General features: G+C 40.5%; 1 protein-coding gene across 1 annotated transcript in view; it reads right to left on the bottom strand.

Moving 5' to 3' along the window:
- LOC126325453 (alanine--tRNA ligase, cytoplasmic) overlaps positions 1-20,480 on the bottom strand; it is a 185,721-nt gene that overhangs the window by 131,632 nt on the left and 33,609 nt on the right. Inside the window, exon 4 of the mRNA XM_049995175.1 lies at positions 5,755-5,900. Within this exon, the coding sequence (XP_049851132.1) occupies positions 5,755-5,900 (146 nt within the window). The remainder of the gene's footprint in view (positions 1-5,754; positions 5,901-20,480) is intronic.

The following is a 20,480-nucleotide window of genomic DNA, read 5'->3' as shown; positions in this document are numbered from 1 at the left end:
CAGAGACAGTGCATCTTCACACTGCTACTGGGCAACGGACAAACTGCATGTCACAAAAAATCAGCTGTGGCTTTGTCTGGAGGATCAACTACCACCACCTCCATGTGCACCTGTATCACATCAGCAGCAATCACACCCAAGCACTCCAACTTTTCCAATAATCATTCCAGCCAATGGACCCCCTCTGGTCCTTTGTCATGCCCTGCACACACCCAAACACACAGAGCACTCATCAGCTGATTTTTCATGTCTTTATAGGATCTTCCTCAGTTGGAGCCAAGATAAGGATAAGGCCTACCATAGGAAGTGCAACCAGAAGGTAAGCTGGTGCCACTGTGGCACATTCACATTCACACCTTCTGGGAGCCAGACATCAAAACATATACTACCCTGGAGCTAGAGTGGTTGACACCCACCACTGAGCTGCGGCACTTCCAACCAGGTCAGAGCCACCTTCACAAAACCCACTTCCAGCTCAACAGTTGCAGCCCCGGTGCTGCAGTGATCAGCACCAGGTACAGACTTGCAGCACTTCTGACCAAAGTGGAGCCACCTTCACAAACGCCATTTCCTGTCTAACTCCCCAGTTCCCGCCAACAAGGGGGTATGATGTTGCAGTGGGTGTTTACCATGATATTGGATGGCATTGTGTGGTCTGATCAGGAGCTACAACTTGCTATTATTTAATCATGCTCATCTTATTATTTCTGCATACATGCTAATATCTTATGATTGAACTTCTTTTCTCGAATTGCTGCAGTTTGTCTTGGAAATTAGGAGCAGAAATCCAAAATTCGTTCTTGAAATAAGTACAATGCTTCTCATAAGCATTATATCATATATTGTGCTCTTGTTTACAATGACCACTGAGTCCAAAACTGCTTCATTATTAGGAACACCACAATTACATTATTAAGGACTACGTGCAAAATATGTTCTGTCTTAGTCCACAGATTCTAACTGAGTGATTATATAACAAGTTTTCTCTTGTTCCTGTGACATCACAGGCAATGTCACAGCTGCTCTTCCTCCATGGGTCGCATCATATCTCTAAGGCAGGGTAAGTGAAACGCAATTAACTGCCCAACCACGGGGTACTACAACAATGGTGTGACGTTTATCATACCGGCTTGCAGACATGCTGCATCTATCCATTTCATAATATACGTGCATAAATAAAACGTACATCCAAATAGTATACTAATTCATTACAAAATTAAACTTTTTTAGTGACAATCAGTACTCACTGGTTCTGAAAATGCTCGTGCAATGGTTCACTTAACAAAAGTGATATGTTACACTACAGGAATTTCTGGCAACATCGAATTCAGCACAGCCCAATGCTTCAGACATTACATTCCTAGAGGAAACCCAGCAGACAGACAGACAGATCTGGAGCATTGCAGCAGCCATCCCAACTGTCGTCTCCTCAAGGCAGGAGGAATGTGGTAAACACACTCATATTGTAACCATTCACAGGCCAGAGCCTCCACCACGACAAGTGTCTTCCACGTGAAGTAAAGACTAATAGAGTTGCCATCACTGGTGAGGGAACTGCCAGACGGAGACTGGATGTCGTCTCCACTTCTGCAAGGCGGCCAAGTGAGCCATCATTAAGATATCACCCACACCTTCATTAAGTTCAGTATGGGGCCAGCCACCAGCCAACGGCACCATCAACCCAGGGACAGAGGTCTGCACACAACGGCACCTATTGGTGCCATCACAGTTTACTAAAACACCAATCGCTGACGTATAACGACGAGCAGAGACCAGTTAATCCATTCTGGCTTGCAATTTTATGATAATTACCAGGATTTTGCTACAATACTAGATACTGATTTCAGCTGTGCTCTTGCTGACTTGCGGTGTAAATGCCTGTGCTGGATTGTAAAGTTTTGTGTCGTCATTAAACTGTTTGTTGTGAGTACTTTTCTTGTGTGCTTGCTTACCACATAGCTATCTTTGAATAAAAGAGGGAAGCTGTGTCACCGACGTTCAACACCACAGTGTATTAATGCAGCTACACATTCTGGAATATATTTTGGTAGTAGGTCAGGAATCGCCAAACGTTAATGATGTTGCACTACAGTGAAAGTTCCATTGATTGGAAGGAAGGCATATAAAAGCAAAAGGAATAACAATTATAATATTATGGTGTATCATCTTAAAATGAGAGAAAGGGAATAAAAACATAGATTCCACGACTTACCAAGCGGGAAAGCGCCGGTAGACAGGCACAATAAGTAAAAGACACAAACACACACACAGAATTTCTAGCATTCGCAACCGACGGTTGCTTCTTCAGGAAAGAGGGAAGGAGAGGGAAAGACGAAAGGATGTGGGTTTTAAAGGAGAGGGTAAGGAGTCATTCCAATCCCGGGAGCGGAAAGACTTACCTTAGGGTGAAAAAGGATAGGTATATACTCGCGCGCACGCACGCACGCACATATCCATCCATACATATACAGACACAAGCAGACATATTTAAAGGCAAAGAGTTTGGGCAGAGATGTCAGTCGAGGCGGAAGTGCAGAGGCAAAGATGATGTTGAATGACAGGTGAGGTATGAGTGGCGGCAATTTGAAATTAGCGGAGATTGAGGCCTGGTGGATAACGAGAAGAGTGGATATATTGAAGGGCAAGTTCCCATCTCCGGAGTTCGGATAGGTTGGTATTGGTGGGAAGTATCCAGATAACCCGGACGGTGTAACACTGTGCCAAGATGTGCTGGCCGTGCACCAAGGCATGTTTAGCCACAGGGTGATCCTCATTACCAACAAACACTGTCTGCCTGTGTCCATTCATGCGAATGGACAGTTTGTTGCTGGTCATTCCCACATAGAAAGCGTCACAGGGTAGGCAGGTCAGTTGGTAAATCACGTGGGTGCTTTCACACGTGGCTCTGCCTTTGATCGTGTACACCTTCCGGGTTACAGGACTGGAGTAGGTGGTGGTGGGAGGGTGCATAGGACAGGTTTTACACTGGGGGCGGTTACAAGGGTAGGAGGCAGAGGGTAGGGAAGGTGGTTTGGGGATTTCATAGGGATGAACCAAGAGGTTACAAAGGTTAGGTGGACGGCAGAAAGACACTCTTGGTGGAGTGGGGAGGATTTCATGAAGGATGGATCTCATTTTGGGGTAGGATTTTAGGAAGTCGTATCCCTGCTGGAGAGACACATTTAAGGTCTGATCCAGTCCCGGGAAGTATCCTGTCACAAGTGGGGCACTTTTGGGGTTCTTCTGTGAGAGGTTCTGGGTTTGAGGGGATGAGGAAGTGGCTCTGGTTATTTGCTTCTGTACCACGTCGGGAGAGTAGTTGCGGGATGTGAAAGCTGTTTTCAGGTTCTTGGTGTAATGGTTCAGGGATTCAGGACTGGAGCAGATTCGTTTGCCACGAAGGCCTAGGCTGTAGGGAAGGGACCGTTTGATATGGAATGGGTGGCAGCTGTCATAATGGAGGTACTGTTGCTTGTTGGTGGGTTTGATGTGGACGGATGTGTGAAGCTGGCCATTGGACAGATGGAGGTCAATGTCAAGGAAAGTGGCATGGGATTTGGAGTAGGACCAGGTGAATCTGATGGAACCAAAGGAGTTGAGGTTGGAGAGGAAATTCTGGAGTTGTTCTTCACTGTGAGTCCAGACCATGAAGATGTCATCAATAAATCTGTACCAAACTTTGGGTTTGCAGGCTTGGGTAACCAAGAAGGCTTCCTCTAAGTGACCCATAACTAGGTTGGCATAGGAGGGGGCCACCCTGGTACCCATGGCTGTTCCCTTTAATTGTTGGTATGTCTGGCCTTCAAAAGTGAAGAAGTTGTGGGTCTGGATGAAGCTGGCTAAGGTGATGAGGAAAGATTTTAGGTAGGGTGGCACGTGATCAGCGTGAAAGGAAGTGCTCCATTGCAGCAAAACCCTGCTTGTGTCTGTATATATATGTATGGGTGGGTGTGTGTGTGTGTGGGTGTGTGTGTGTGTGTGTGTGTGTGTGTGTGTGTGTGCATCCTTTTTCACCCTAAGGTAAGTCTTTCCCCTCCCGGGATTGGAATGACTCCTTACCCTCTCCCTTAAAACCCACATCCTTTCGTCTTTCCTTCTCCTTCCCTCTTTCCTGACGAAGCAACCGCCAGTTGCGAAAGCTCGAAATTGTGTGTATGTTTGTGTGTTTTTTTTGTTTTTTTTTCAATTGTGCCTGTCTACCGGCGCTTCCTCGCTTGGTAAGTCTTGGAATCTTTGTTTTTAATATATTTTTCCCATGTGGAAATTTCTTTCTATATATATATATATATATATATATATATATATATATATATATATATATATATATAGAAAGAAACTTCCACATGGGAAAAATATTCCAAGATTCCAAGACTTACCAAGCGAGAAAGTGCCGGTAGAAAGGCACAATAAATAAAACACACAAACACACACACAGAATTTCTAGCTTTCGCAACAGACAGTTGCTTCTTCAGGAAAGAGGGAAGGAGAGGGAAAGACGAAAGGATGTGGGCTTTAAGGGAGAGAGTAAGGAGCCATTCCAATTCTGGGAGCGGAAAGACTTACCTTAGGGGGAAAAAAGGACAGGTACACACACACACACACACACACACACACACACACACACACACACACACACACAAGCGTCGGTTGCAAAAGCTAGAAGTTCTGTGTGTGTGTTTTATTTATTGTGCCTGTCTACCAGTGCTTTCCCGCTTGGTAAGTCTTGGAATCTTTGTTCTAAAATAGAAAGAAACTTCCACATGGGAAAAATATATTAAAAACAAAGATTCCAAGACTTACCAAGCGGGAAAGCGCCGGCAGACAGGCACAATGAACAAAACACACAAACACACACACAGAATTGCTAGCTCAGATGGTGGAAGGATGGGAAAGCAAACTGGGTGTGTAATTTTCAAGAAAACGCTCCCAGAATTTTGTTTAACTGATTAAGGAAATGGCAGAAATCCTAAAGTTGAAAGACGAACAAATATTTGATCTCTGCTCTTTACAAATACAGATCCAGTGCACCAGTAGCAGGATATGCAAGCACAAATTTACTTTTTGTACTAGTTTACATTAAGCCTCACTTTTTTTTTAAACATACACATTCGCATTCCTGTTATACAATAGACTGACGATACACAACAGGGCATTACACAACAAATGCGTTACTGGAGATGTAGTATGTGATGAACTTCAAAACTCTTGAAAAAATTCGTATTTTCATGTGAAAACCTCTGGTTATTTTTACAGTTATCACACATTTTGGTTTTCATACACCACTTAAATAAAATCAAAATCACGAAGTTCAGAAAAGTTCTTCGTGAAGAAGGACAAATGTGGCACTTTAAGCCTAAAAGTTATAAATGTTTTATTATAGCGCAATAAAAGTGTGTTTTGTTACCACATGCAGTCTTTTCTAGGCGTAATGAGATTCAAAAAATATCCATGCACATTTTAATATATTACTGTTGCTCCTGGTGCTATCTGACAGCCAATGACTTTTTTTTCAGTAGGTATGATTGTGTTTTGGTCTTATCAGCCAATTTCCTATTTGCTCACAATTTTATACAAAGATTTTCTTTCTTATCAATAGAAAATTAGATCATAGTTGGAACTTTTAATTAATTTGTTGACCACAAGTCTCTCTCTGCAATAGTACCCAACGTGAACACTGATTCTGTCCAAAACTGCACAGATGTTTCTACTAACAAAACTTTTAAAATTATTATTTCTTGCATTACAACACATTACCCCAAATTTATCCAAATCTGTCGGCACTCCTCATCTGGTGCCAATCCAGCTGCTGTATCTCCTCCAAAATACGTAACATACAAACGATCTGCTGGTAGATTGTAGACAGTGGTTAACAGTTCCCATGCCCACGTGCAGATTTCTTTCTGAAACACAGTGCATGTAAAATTGGTGTATTGAATGTCGATGATTCCAAAGAATTTTTTCTATTAAAATGTCAAAAATACATGTATCTTAACTTACAGCAAAGGTTAAAATTTTGTTTATAAATTGTGTTGACTTTGTTAATAGTGTTCTGGGTTAAATGCCATATCTGTCATGTACACAATTAATATTTAGGCTGTTTTCCAATTAGTTTCAACTAATATTCATTCTTTGTTCGTACACAGCAGCACTCACTCATCAGAGATGAAAAGACACAGAAAATTTCATTTCCATATACACAATTCAGTGTTTCAAACATTTTGCCAATAGAACTGATTGTGGGAGAGACAGCTGAATGCAAGTTTCAGTTTATTTTATACTTCATTAGAAGGTTTAAGAAAACGTATTAACATCTGGAATCACACCCGAAATGATTTTCATAGCATTGTGTGATGGAATTCAAAATTTTAACATGATATCAGTTTATATTTGATCTACAGAATCTTCTATTTTGTATAATCCACTTCACAGGTCAACCCTCACATTAATATGAGAAACTTTTTGGCAAATTTTCTAATCATAATGTTGAATATGCTTATAATGAGGATGTTCTTCAGATTTCTCTTGAGACATTATGTTTATAACAAGTACAAAATTTACACAAAAAAATCACAATAATTTCAACTGTTAATAGTGTGCCAGTGAAAATGTGCCATAGAAGGGGAACATTGGCAATCAGACTCAAAGTTTCACATTTCCTGGAATTTTGTTCGAGCCAAGTGAGTCAGGTCAACAGTACAGCATACTTGAGACAGATATGGTACTTACATGAAAAAAGTAAACTGAAAGAAATTGCCACAATCTCTCAATGGAAAAATTCTTACAATTATTTTGTTTTAATTATAAGCAATATTCAACAACTTTAACGTCCCAGTCAGACGCTTTTTACAAGTTTGGATCAAATACAAATAAATGAAGACATGGCATTCATAAGCAAACAGGTAGTTGTTAACATTTTCAGATTTTTTTCATTCATTATTCGAATTACTTCATAGAAGTTACCTATACACCATCTGTAGCCAAAGGAACTAACTTCAATAGAAACCTGCACACAGTGTACAGTATTAATATGAACTATAATCATATACTGTTAATTGCATCAAAGGGAAACTTGATAAGACTGAAGCAATAACTTATGAGGCAGAAACTTGTCAGTAATTAGCTTCAGCAGGCGAAATGTATAGTACTGTCGACACACACAAACACACACAAACACACACACACACAAACACACCTAAAGGGGACACACTAACTAGATTTCAGAACTAACAGTTCATTCATTTGGGAAAAGGGAGGGATACGTTTGGGACACTTAAAAAGAAGGGCAGGTCACTTGGTCTCCAGCCAGTGTGTGTGTGTGTGTGTGTGTGTGTGTGTGTGTGTGTGTGTGTGTGTGTGTGTGTGTGTGTGTGTGCGCGCGCCTTTAGCTACTGTTTCATTGTTGGAGTTTCCCGTAGTTCCACCTAGATAGTTTAAGTGTTTAACTTGTCAGACATTGCCACACTTAGTTGTGAGTGATGCCAGGTTTCAGCTCTTTGAGGCTACTGTCTCTTCTCATAAGAGATTCTGAGTCTGACTCTGATGGCAGTCTCGAAACTTCTTAACGGTGTGGCTTGCTTCTTCAGGAGTCCAGGTAATTATTGATAGATCATAAAAAAAGCAAAGCACTTAATGTCTACTTGTTTATGTTTTGTTCTAATATTTATTCCAAGTATTTTTTTTCTAAAATGTCTGATATTGAGTACTAGGTTGAAGAGGAGTGGAGACAGCATATTACCCTATTGTACTTCAGTACAAATTTGAAAATGATCAAAGATTTTGCCCATAATTTTATTGCAGAGAATATGTCTGACAAGATGTTTGATTAACACAGTTCTTCTGTTATCCACACCATATTCACAAAGTACATTGAACAGGTGATGCAACCAACATTCTTGTCAAGGGACACTATTGAGAAAAGTTAGAAAATCAGCATTTGAAGCTGACTGCAGTATGATCTTACTACCAACATACATTTCACTTACGGACTATGAACAAAAATGAACAGTCTTTTTTTCCCTTGTTCTATTTGTGAGTGGAACAGCAAGGAAAATGACTGGTAATGGTACAACGTACCCTCTGCACACACCATACAGAGGCTTGCAGAGTTAGTTTGTAGATACAGATGTAGATGTCAACGCAAGTGAGAGAGAAGGTATCGAGATTCTGGGGGAATTTGGATAGTATGTACTCACCCTCTGTCCAGATCATGAAGATGTCATCAATGAACCTTACCCATTTGAAGGGTTTGAGATTCTGGGTGGTTAGGACAGATTTCTCTAGATGCTCATGAATAGGTTGGCATAGGCTGGTGCCATGCATGGGCCCATTGCTGTGTCACAGATTTGTTTTTAGGTGGTCCCTCAAAAGGGACATTATTGTGGGTGAGGATACAGTTGGATATGGTGACCAGCATGAACGATCTAGGTCTGCAATCAGCTGGGTGCTGGGAAAGATAGTGCTGAATAGCAGCAATGCCATGGGCATTACGGATGTTAGGATAGAGGGAGGTGACAACAGTGATAAGCACGGTGCCAGGTGGTAAAGGAAATGGAACTGTGTGAAGTTGGTGGAAGAAATGGATGGTGTCTTTTATATAGTTAGGTAAGTTATAGTGTGGCAAAACAAGTGCTGTATCATTTGAGAGAGACAGTGGTGAGTGAGTGTGTGGGGAGTTACCCCAGTTAACTGCTACTAGTGCCATGTCGTCATAATGAACCTGTGCGTAGCATATAAGTATTGCACCATAATCTAAGAATGAAATTAAAAATTAAAGTAGCTTTTCCAAGCTTTGTCAACATATACTTCAGTACATTAATGTTATAAATGTTATAGCTCAGAATGATCAGATAAAAAATTTCACTAAGTACATTGTTTTAAGTAAAAAACAAGTGGCACTAAATAATAAAGCTAGAAAGCCAAAAATTGTTCAGAGTGTGCATATGTATGTCACAATTAACTGTTGTAAGTCTCAACTTGACCAGAGCAAAATTTTGATCAAAATCAACATTTTTACAAAATACTGAAGGCACTAAATATTAGATTCAGAAATATGAAAATTCTTATGAAGCTTCAGATTGATATAGGAACATTAACTATGTGACCCTATTAAGCTACCTTTAATAGTTTTCAAATAATTTACTGAAAACTTGTCCTTATTTGTAATAGATGAAGTATCATTTATATTAATGATAGAAAATTCATATTACATGCATTAATTAATAAAGCTTTAACAAGTTTCAAGACTTTGATGTAAATGACAGTCAATACATAGTCTCCATTCTAAAAATTGTAGCCGGCAAAGTTTAAATAGAGTCGAGCTACAGCTTTTTCTGTAATTAAAGCCAACGTAACTCCATTCATACAAAAATTACGAAGATTCTAGATTGATACAAAACAATGTTATAAAATAGTGTGTGTCTAAGAAAGCGGCCATTTAGATGCTGCTATATGGGCATAGAACAGATAACGGCATATGTTCCGTTCAACTGTCTGCTGTCCTCATATTAAATATGGCCTGACAGGCAGTAACATTCACTTCACACCCAGTTATCAATCAGTCCATGTCAGTCAAGCGCCGGCATACGTGCTGCCTTTGATGACATCACAGCCAGTCTGCAACTAAATGCATGTTTTCGGTACAAATAGAAAATGAGTTTTCGAGGACTATCCTGGATCGCTTAGATTTCACAGAAGTAATTGTCTGTGTGCCGCCCCTAATGTTAACAACACTGAGTGACAAGTGGTGAGATTATTTTCCACTTTTGTGGCAAGCAATTAACTCTGACAATTAGAAGTCAAGGCAAAAAGCCATTTAACTGGAACTATCTGTAGAGGTTGCCTCTGGACTGCTCATATGATAGAGACCATCATCATCATCATCATCATCATCATCATCATCATCATCATCATCATCACTATTACTATTATCATCATCATGATTATTACTATGTTTGTGCATGTGAACTTTTAATGAATACATTAGCCTGTTAGAATGCAAATCTTTTAATTATGAGAATCATAGTGCCTGATCCCACTGAGTAAACAGAGAGTAAAAACCTTTCTTTCAGTGAGTACAGGAAGAATGTGAACTGAAGACTGAAAACTATTGTCAGTATGTTCTCCATTGATTTCTGGCTGACCACAAAAATAGTTTTCAGGCTGTCATAAAAGATGGCAAAACTTTATATAATATTTTCTTATATTCCACCTGCCATCCCACTATGGCTAACATGCTAAAGGTGTTGGTCCACAAGAGTAGAGATGATCTCTGTATGGCAGATTGGTAGGGATGACGAGAAAGAGTCGGGAGAGAATTTCTGGGATGGGCCTAAGAGTTTAATGAGGGACTGGAGATTCTATTGGATTTCTGGAATGAGGGTCAGTGTGGCACAGTTTATGGATGGATGTATCTGACTGCCCCAGGAGTCCCTCCCCAAAGTAATCCCTGTGTATATTTTCCATGCTCTCCTGTGCTACACATACTTGTTGAATCTCAACCTTACCAACCTCTATCCCCTCCCTCTTCCATTACTGCAACACGCATGTATTAACCTCTCCAAACCCAATTACATCTGCTGTTCCCTCTGCCCAGACATAGTGACCCATTAAACAGCATCCCACTATTATTGTATTTTGATTTATTTTCTCTTAAATCTCAATGTGTTTTTGCCATTCAATATCGGGCCTACTTCCCAAGGTTTGACTATTTTCTACCCGCGTCCTTAATCCATTCTGTCCTCTAGTTTTTCACGTGTGATTTTGTGTGCTTCAATGAGTTATTCCCACGTATTGTGAAGTTTTATGCCTTTTTTCTCCACTATGGGTTTTTGCTGCTTCTATCTGCAGCAATACAGATAACCCCTAGCCATAACCCAGTCCCGCAAACTGTTCCTGAATTGTTGCCTAGCTCTGGACTCCCTCACCCCCTCCACTAAATGGCCTGTCCATCAAAGTACTAATCTTTATGCTCAACACCACTTCAAAAAACTCTCATATTTGTATGCCTCTTACTTCTGCCTTGACTTCCATTATCCTCCAGTTCTGCAAGAGCCTAGAAACCTCTCACACATTCCCTAATAGCCAACAAACATGGAATTACAAACTTACTACACGTACCACACCCTCAGAAACTCCCCACCACAACCATAGAAAACCCAAAACCTTAACAGACCAGAAACATAGTTGTCCGCCTATCCTCCAAAACCCCTAGTCCCACAGAAGTGTCAGTCCTTTCCAAAGTCCTTTCATTTTGCTCTATTCCCAAATTCAATCATACTGGACTTGTTGAAGACATTTTCTCTTTCTCCCAGTTCCTACAGTGGAAGTACTTTTTCACCACCAAATCTAACAATCACACTCAAACAAAAACCAATAATGAACCTTGCCTTACTCGGTTCATTTCGTCATCCAACAATAGTCCACTCCAACTACCCTCTAATACCTCTTTAACATCCCACTAATTTTTAACCTCAGACCTTGCCACACCATCATTACTTAAATCCCGCAACATTGAAACCAATCTTATATCCACAAAAAGAACCACAATCCACCACCTTAAAACTGATCCTGACCTAATAATTCTACTTGCCATAAAGGTTCCATCACTGTGGTTTTGATCCACAGGGATTATCTGGCAGAAGGACTCCACCAGGTGTCACATTCGTTTACCTACTAATCCTGCTACAATGACCCCATTCCTGAACAACATGAACTCCAGTCTCTCCTAAAATCCTCAAGTTTATCCCAGAAACTCTTCCCTGAGAAAATCTTTCTTCTCACCCCTATTACTCCCCCACACTCAAACCTTATACATGTTTCTCAGAGTCCATAAAACCAACCAAGCAGGAAACACCACTGTGGCTGATTACTGTGCCCCACTGAGAGAATCTTTACTCTCGTAAACCAAAACTTTCAGCCTATTACCCACAACCTAGCCTCCTATATACAAGAAAGCAACCATTTCCTCCACCAACTGTCCACAGTACATCTTCCTTACTACACAGCAACCTGTTTGCCACTGTCTATGCCACCTACCTCTAGACTAACATCCCCAATGTCCATGGCCTTGCTGTTAGTAAATACTACCATACCCCTAACTGCAAACCTACAGCCCCGTTCCTGATCACCATGACCAACTATATCCTCATGCACAATTACATCTCCTTTGAAGGCATCACCTACAAACAAATCTGTGGTAAAGCAATGGGCTTGAGAATGGCCCCATCCTATGCCAACCTGTTCATGGGCCATGCAGAGGTATCCTTCCTAACCACCCAGAATCCTAAACTCCTCACCTGGTCCAGATTCATTGATGACATCATGAAGTTGACCGAGGATGAGGACATCCTATCCAATTGCTCCAGATATGCAATGCCTCCTCCCCCACTCATTTCACCTAATTCTTCCTCAATCTAACAAGCCACCTTCCTTGATGTTCATCTCCATCTTAAGGATTGCTAAATCCGTACCTCTGTCTGTACCAAACCTACCAACCACCAGCAATACCTCCACTTCAACAGTTATGACCCATCCCATCCCACACCATACCAAAAAGTCCCTTTCACAGGGTCCAGCCACTGGTGGTCATCATATCTGCAGTGACAAGCAGTCTCTCACCAAATGTAACAATGAGGCCATCACAGACCAAAACTACCCAAGCAACCTTGTACAGAAACGACTGAGAACCACCCAGAACTGCAGAATCCGAATTACATTCTCTGCCAGCGTCTTGACTATCTCTCATCATTGTCTGAAATGAGCAATATTTTTCCCATTGTCCTTCCCACACCTCCCACAGTGGTAGTCCACAGCCCACCAAACCTACGCAATGTCCTTGACTATCCTTACTCCACCCCTACCCTCAACCCCCTGCCTCATGGCTCATATCCCCGCAACAGACATATATGCGAGACCTTCCCATACATACTACCCCCTCCTCCTCCTCCAGACTGGTCACAGGCATCTTATCCCATTGAAGGCAGGGCTACCTGTGAAAGCAGTCAAGTTAGCCACAAACTAAGCTACAATCACAGTGCTGCTTTTTGATGTGCATGATGGCTAAAAGTCTATCTGTTCACATAAATGACCACGGCCAATCTGTGGACAAGAGACATCTGGACCACCCATTTGCTAAAGACCCTGCCGAACACAATGTGTTTCACTTCAATGACAACCTTCACCTTCACAGTCTTGATCCTTTCTACCAACTTTTCTGAAATGTGAAATATATTCTCTATTCCTACAATCCCCTGGCCTCAACCTCGACTAATCCTACTGCACTCACTCATTTCCTAACAAACAGTCAGTCTGTATTTTTTGTGCATACTAAGTTGTTATTAATTGTTCTTGCTTTTTCTAAAAGTGTTGCTAGTGTCTAACTTTTGTGTATGTCCTATTTGTAATTTGAGCACATTTTACATGTTTTGTTTATCCTATGTTCACTGCTGTGGCAGGTTGACCTTCTAGCAGTCCCCCTTCCTATGTTGATGGCTATCCAGATTTGCAATAAGCCTGTTTTCAGAATGCCACGACATTTCATAGAATAGTCGGAATGTCTGACAGAATCAGTCCCGTATCAAAGGAATAAAGGTTTCTTTGTTGGTGCTCCGGGGTAAGGAAATCTCATGAGAGATGCATACCAAGTCTTAAGGTTCTCCCCTACAAACCTTGAAGCCAACAACTAAGGCATTCAGCTGCATTTCCCCACATTATGGCTGCATATTCTAGCACTGGTCGGATCAGTGCTAGATACAGCATGGCGCACCAGTACGGAGGAAGTGTTAACTCAAGATTTAGTAAGGGGTAAAGTGCGTTCAGACGGCCACATGCTTTAACCCAAACTTCCGATTGTGTGACCCCAGAAGAGGTGCCTGTCAAGGGTTACCTCAAGATACTGCACTGTGCAAGAACATGGGGTGGTGTGTTTCATGATCCACACAGGCTCAAGATCCAACAGCACTCTGCACCACATAATTACAACAGCCTGTCTCTTTGCAATGTTTAGTTTCGAACACCACTGCCTGACCCAGGTCTCTAAAACAACACCTGCCACCTGCAGACAGTGACACAGAATTTCTGACTTTCAGGCAGCGGGCATAGAGTGCAGTGTTGTCCATGTATGAAGGCTAACAAAATTGTCTCCATCTTAGGGATGTCAGATGTGTACAAGGAGTACAGCAGAGGGCCAAGGACAGATCACTTTAACACTCCTGCTTGTATGAGCCTTGCTGTCGAAATGCTGTTTCCGGTGTGGTTATTAAGCATGCGGTCATGCAGGAGACATCCAGGAGTATCACCCCTGAGTGCTCCTGACACTTCAAGGCTCTCACTGCGTCCTCCATAAGCTGCAGTAGCTACTGTTGTGTGTTGTGGCCACACCGAAACTGCTCTGGTGGTATCAACTCTTCTCTGTCAATGTGCTCAATACGATCACTAGCTTAGAGCATGCTGCTCTGCTGGCATAGACTGGATGGTCTGCACAGATTTTATTTTGTTTTTCTCCAACTGAATTTGTATGTTTTCACACTCACTGCTTATGTGTAAATCTACACACTGTGAAAGTGTTTAGTGACTCATTACATGGCAGCCTTTGCATAATTAAAATGTTCCAACGAATTAATGACATTTCATACACATGAAAACAGTCATCCCTCATCTCAAATGGATATTCCTGTGCGTGGAACTGCATTTAAACATGGTATCAATTTTGTTGTTAGTAATGATTAGTTTGCGTAGTAATCACACCAAAAATAATTTTAAAAACATATTTTAGACCTGCTGAAAAATTAATTTATTAATCATCTGTTTCTCTTCAATGCAATTCGGACAAAGCTGATTCATTCTGGTGAGTGTTATAGATTTCTTTGATTTAGTTCGCAAACTGCACACCTTTTACGCTTTCCATGCTAATTAAGGTCATAGAAACATGGTTCTTTCTGAACGTACTTCGGACCAAAACACTACTCTACTTTCATAATGAAGTATTTCATAAAACTTTTCTCCTCTGCATCACCCACTCAGGGGGTGAATTCCCAAAAGCAATGAAAAACACATTTTTTTTATTTCTAACTGAGAAATCAAAAATCAATTTCCCTAGATGCAGCTTTAAAAATAGTTTAATAATTCTTTCATAATGATTTATTTTCAACAAAAACTTTCACGCACTATTTCACCCCATTACAGGCTGAATTTCCATAAATGCTGAAGCACTTTTTTTAATTTATTTCTGACTGAAGAACCAAATACCAATTTTGGTAGTTCTAACTTCAAAATTGCCTTACTAGTGACATATTTTCAAAAAAATCTTTCATCCCTTATTTCTCCCACTTAGTGGAGGAATGTCGAATAAACAAAAAAGCTCCTCCTTAAACAATGCCTCCCGTATAAGATCAACATCCCTCCAAATTTCCATGCTTAACGGTTTGGGCTGGACAATGATGAGTCCGTGAATTAGTCAGCACATTTCCTTTTATATATAGAAAGATAAAACTTAGGTAGTCAAGCAGCTTTATCATATTTAGGAATTTGCCAGTCCTCAAAATGGGATTGAAAACTTCAGTAATGGTCTTACGGTACAAAGTGGGAATTGCTGGAGCATGGCAGACACCACTTGGTCACAACCTCCAGCCTACCTGAGGTTCAAGATGCAAAGTTGAAGTCCTACTTTGTCTTCATTTGTTAGTTCGATGTTATCACCTGCTGCCACATCTGTGAAAAAAATGGGTAGCTTTGTTGCACGGTTCAAGTATACTGGTCATCAATTTTATCCTCTACTGATTGCGAGTTATTGGCAAATTTGTCAGACAAGACATGGGCTTTGACATCAGGTTCACAGGTAAGTTCTCTGCCAAATTTAATGGGAGGAACTGGCTGCGCTTTCCCTAGGAACTGCTTTGTAATTTTCTAGAGAGCCATTGTCAGTGGGTAATGTGGCCACCTTGCCTGCCACCTCTATTTCAATGGTTTTCCACTGTCACCTTAATCTCATATCATACTGTTTCAGGTTCAATTGTAGTGAATAGTGGTAGCAGCACTATGTGGTGTTTTAGGGAGGTCTTAATACAGACAGAGGGACCTCCTTCTGCAGTTAGCGTATCTTTATGATGCAAGTGAAATTTGCCACTTGCACTTGGACAATGTACTTAAGGAAAGTATCCTGGTTGAGGCAAATATCAACTGTCTTGTCTCGTAGGAATTGCCCAAACTCACCAGCCTGTGGACATATGCTGCACGTGTTCTATGTGCATATTGTTAACTGATGTATTTGAGCATTATCCATGGTGTTTCTTGTTTACCTATTGGTTATTGGCTTCAATGGGTTTTTGTCATTGCAGTCACGAGCAGTTCCTTGACTGTTCAACACAGATTGGAGGTCGTCTACGAAATCATCTGTAGAAAGGGAACTGATTTTCCTCATTTGCTGAGAAGAGTTTACATTGTACATGCGTCCCATCGTCAATACATCCCCATGCAAATCTACCAAAAACTGCTGGACAGGTAGGTGCTTTCTGCTGTGCACTTCCATTGGCTGATACTGGGCCATACTCAGGGCATTCCTGGGTTAGTATGCACCTGTCAATGACTTCCTGAGTGGCAGAGTGTGCAGCACTCACTCCAGCTCACTCGCCTATGCTGTAAACATTGGCCTGACTGGTGGCACCCTTTTTTACACAGAGCTAAGCCAGTTTTGCCTGAGGGGTGGACAGGGCAGCCTCTGCTCTTGCAACATTACTAAAGCTCAGGTCAGGTGTAACACATCTGGCCAGACTGTTGCTGGCCTGCTGTTTAGTGTAAGCCTTATCAAATTCTTTGCATCCAGCACCCGCGGTAACTAGCAATGCGGTTGAGATAACAGTTGCAGCATTTGGGTGTTTCTTCTTTTGGTGCAATACAGAGTATATTCCGATGCGGCCCTGGACACTTTGCACATTGGGGAGGCATTGTGGAAAATCTCGCTACATGGTTCAGGCCTTGGAAAGAACAACATTCCGCCTTGCGATCTTTACCGTGAAATTTTTCTACTGACACGCCTGTGATATTTGCAACATGCTCAAGTTGAAATATTTTCAGATTTTCAGTATTATAAACTAGGATAACAAAATTTTAAAAAAGGCATCTGCCTGTTAAGATTTCAATGGCTTTATATGAGGACCACACTAATGATAAAAGCCTTACCCTCAAGCTCATCTTTGAGGTGACCCAGGTCAATTTTAAAAGGTAGCCTGCAGACCACCACTTGAGGAATGTCAATGACTCTGAGGAATGAGTGTGAAAATGAAGGCTCTCTCTGCCTATTATTTCCATTACAGCCACGTAATCCTCTTTGTTGTTAATACAGTACTCGTAAGTGTGTCTTTCCACAGTCTCTATCGACAATGGTGACTTCGGGCATATTCTCTGAAGAGTTGCTGGAAACTCTCAAAATTGCTCAACCATTTAATGACAACTGGAGGAGGTGCAGCTGTCTTTGCCTATTTTATTGATCTATTATGCTGGTGTCTTGGCAGCAAATCAGTGATACTACATACCTGTTTTCAGTGGGTAATGGCTGGGACTGAGTTAGCACAATTGCCCTGGCAGTGTGGTTTCTTTCGGGCACCTGAAGGCATCCCTCAATGTGGTGGTCCCACTGGCAGCCTTTGTGCCCACAGCCATGTTACGTAACTGCCCCCTCCCCCAAATATGCACTACAAGATTTGGGAGTAAGCTCATGCCCACCACACTCGCTGAGTTATGACTTGTTCTGAGCACATGCAACCAAAGCCCCATCCGCCAACATAACATCTCCAGCATTCGGCATTGTATCTCACACCTTTGTTAGCCTTTGTCCTCCACTTACCTATCCCCTTCCCTGTTCCCACCCCAGCACAACACGGCCGTCTATTTCACCAGAACACCCATTAGTCCTTTTTCCATTCCTCTACATCTCTCTTTTCCATCACTCCCTCCTCACCCAAATGTCCTGACTGCCCCTAACAGTCCTACCCTGTCCCCAACACATCCCTGCCTGCTCCTACTTGCAGCACTACACTTTCCCCCACCCCTCCCTGCCATCCCTCCCTCCCCCTTCCCCATCATACCCAAACCCCACCACCGGATTGCTGACCCCATCAGGTACAGTTACAACTCAGTCCAGCCACAATGGCCTGAGACAGTGTTCACGTGTTGTGAATTGTGCTTTTGTGTGCATTTCATAAGAAGGCCTTTTGGTCGAAACCTAAAATGTATAGCAGTTTTTTCACTGTGCCTGTCTGCAATTCAGAATCTCCTCTATATAGTGAATACTCATACAAGACTTTGTAATGTTTCCTATATACATTATTGTATTTTATATCTGTTAGTACACATATAGGGCACTCTTTAACACTAAGTGTTCCAAACATATCAAATATATTCAAAAATTGTAGTATAAAGCGAAAACACTTAAGTACAGCTTTAGTACATGACAGTGTAACCGATAAGTTCCATTAAGATGCTGTACTAAGACTCTTTACTGTGGAACTCTGAGATATCATATGTTACTCAACTTTTTTACTGTAATTAAATATAATAATGTTTCAATTTTGTAATATCATAAACTCAGGGATAGAAGTCAGGTGTAATTTATTTTCATTATTTAAGTGTTCTGAAGTTTGGTGACATTGCTTGAAACTGATCATTTTGAAATAAGAACAGTGATCAGATAGAAAATATGTACAATTTTGTATAAATAAAAATCACAAATAACTCCCTGTGGTAATTATGCCCAGTTTTGATTTCAAATAAATATTGACCAAATTTCAAACTTTAAAATTTTGCTACAATCTACTCATTAACAGGCATAATCTTATGTTAAAAGTTTCACACAATACGTATTAAAATTGGAAGCTGTGTGTATGTTTCAAGCCAGCACAACTCAAATGGCTGATGTCAGCCATTAGCAACTTCCAACAAATTTTACACATTATTATAAATCTTTTCAAAACTTTTTCTTGCCAACACCCTCACACAAGGTAAAAAAGGAAAATATTGCTACATTTTCATTGCTCATGCAGTAAAACTTCAGTGTCAGGAATGAAGTTTCAATTTATTATCTCTTTTCTATTACTTCTATTTGCAAGACATTTGCAAACCGTTATCAACACACTCAACCTACAAAATAAAAATCTTTTATGACACATAGATCAGGAGATATGGTATTCTATAAATGGGAGTTTGATTCTTTAAACAACTGGGAGTGTGTGGGTTACTGTTTATAAATAATATAAAAAGCTGTGCTACGAGCAACGTGGACTTAAATAAAGAAAATAGTGCTTTACAAATGTTTTGTTATTGTTTAATATCAGTAATGAGACTTTTCTCACTTGAGGTTTTCCAATGAATTGTAGAAAAAGTAGTCTGTGGAATTGTGAAACATGTGCTTTTTAAAAATATCAAAATACCAACAACAACAACAACATTACTACTACTACTACTACTATTATTATTATTATTATTATTATTATTATTATTATTATTATTATTATTATTATTATTATTATTATTATTATTTCTTTCTTATCTCAGACATTATGTCTGGTCAAAAGTAGAAAGTGACGCGGACCTTGATCAAGCGTGACCTCCTTTTAACTGTACGGTATGTGTTATATTGCATTTAGGAACTTTCGGGTAATTGAACATGTATCAATAATTACGGATTTCTGTAGTTGTATATGTAAGCTTGGATGTAGCTGTATTGCATTGATGTACTGGTGGATATTGTGTGGTATGACTCCTGTACTTGATAGTATAATTGGTATAATGTCAACTTTATCCTGATGCCACATATCCTTGACTTCCTCAGCCAGTTGGATGTATTTTTCAATTTTTTCTCCTGTTTTCTTTTGTGTATTTGTTGTATTGGGTATGGATATTTCGATTAGTTGTGTTAATTTCTTCTTTTTATTGGTGAGTATGATGTCAGGTTTGTTATGTGGTGTTGTTTTATCTGTTACAATGGTTCTGTTCCAGTATAAATTGTATTCATCATTCTCCAGTACATTTTGTGGTGCATACTTGTATGTGGGAACGTGTTGTTTTATACGTTTATGTTGTAAGGCAAGCTGTTGATGTATTATTTTTGCTACATTGTCATGTCTTCTGGGGTATTCTGTATTTGCTAGTATTGTACATCCGCTTGTGATGTGATCTACTGTTTCTATTTGTTGTTTGCAAAGTCTGCATTTATCTGTTGTGGTATTGGGATCTTTAATAATATGCTTGCTGTAATATCTGGTGTTTATTGTTTGATCCTATATTGCAATCATGAATCCTTCCGTCTCACTGTATATATTGCCTTTTCTTAGCCATGTGTTGGATGCGTCTTGATTGATGTGTGGCTGTGTTAGATGATACGGGTGCTTGCCATGTAGTGTTTTCTTTTTCCAATTTACTTTCTTTGTATCTGTTGATGTTATGTGATCTAAAGGGTTGTAGAGGTGGTTATGAAATTGCAGTGGTGTAGC

The sequence above is a fragment of the Schistocerca gregaria genome, chromosome 2 (assembly GCF_023897955.1).
Source record: "Schistocerca gregaria isolate iqSchGreg1 chromosome 2, iqSchGreg1.2, whole genome shotgun sequence".
NCBI classification, from domain to species: Eukaryota; Metazoa; Arthropoda; class Insecta; order Orthoptera; family Acrididae; genus Schistocerca; species Schistocerca gregaria.
This window is presented reverse-complemented; position numbering and strand designations above follow the sequence as displayed.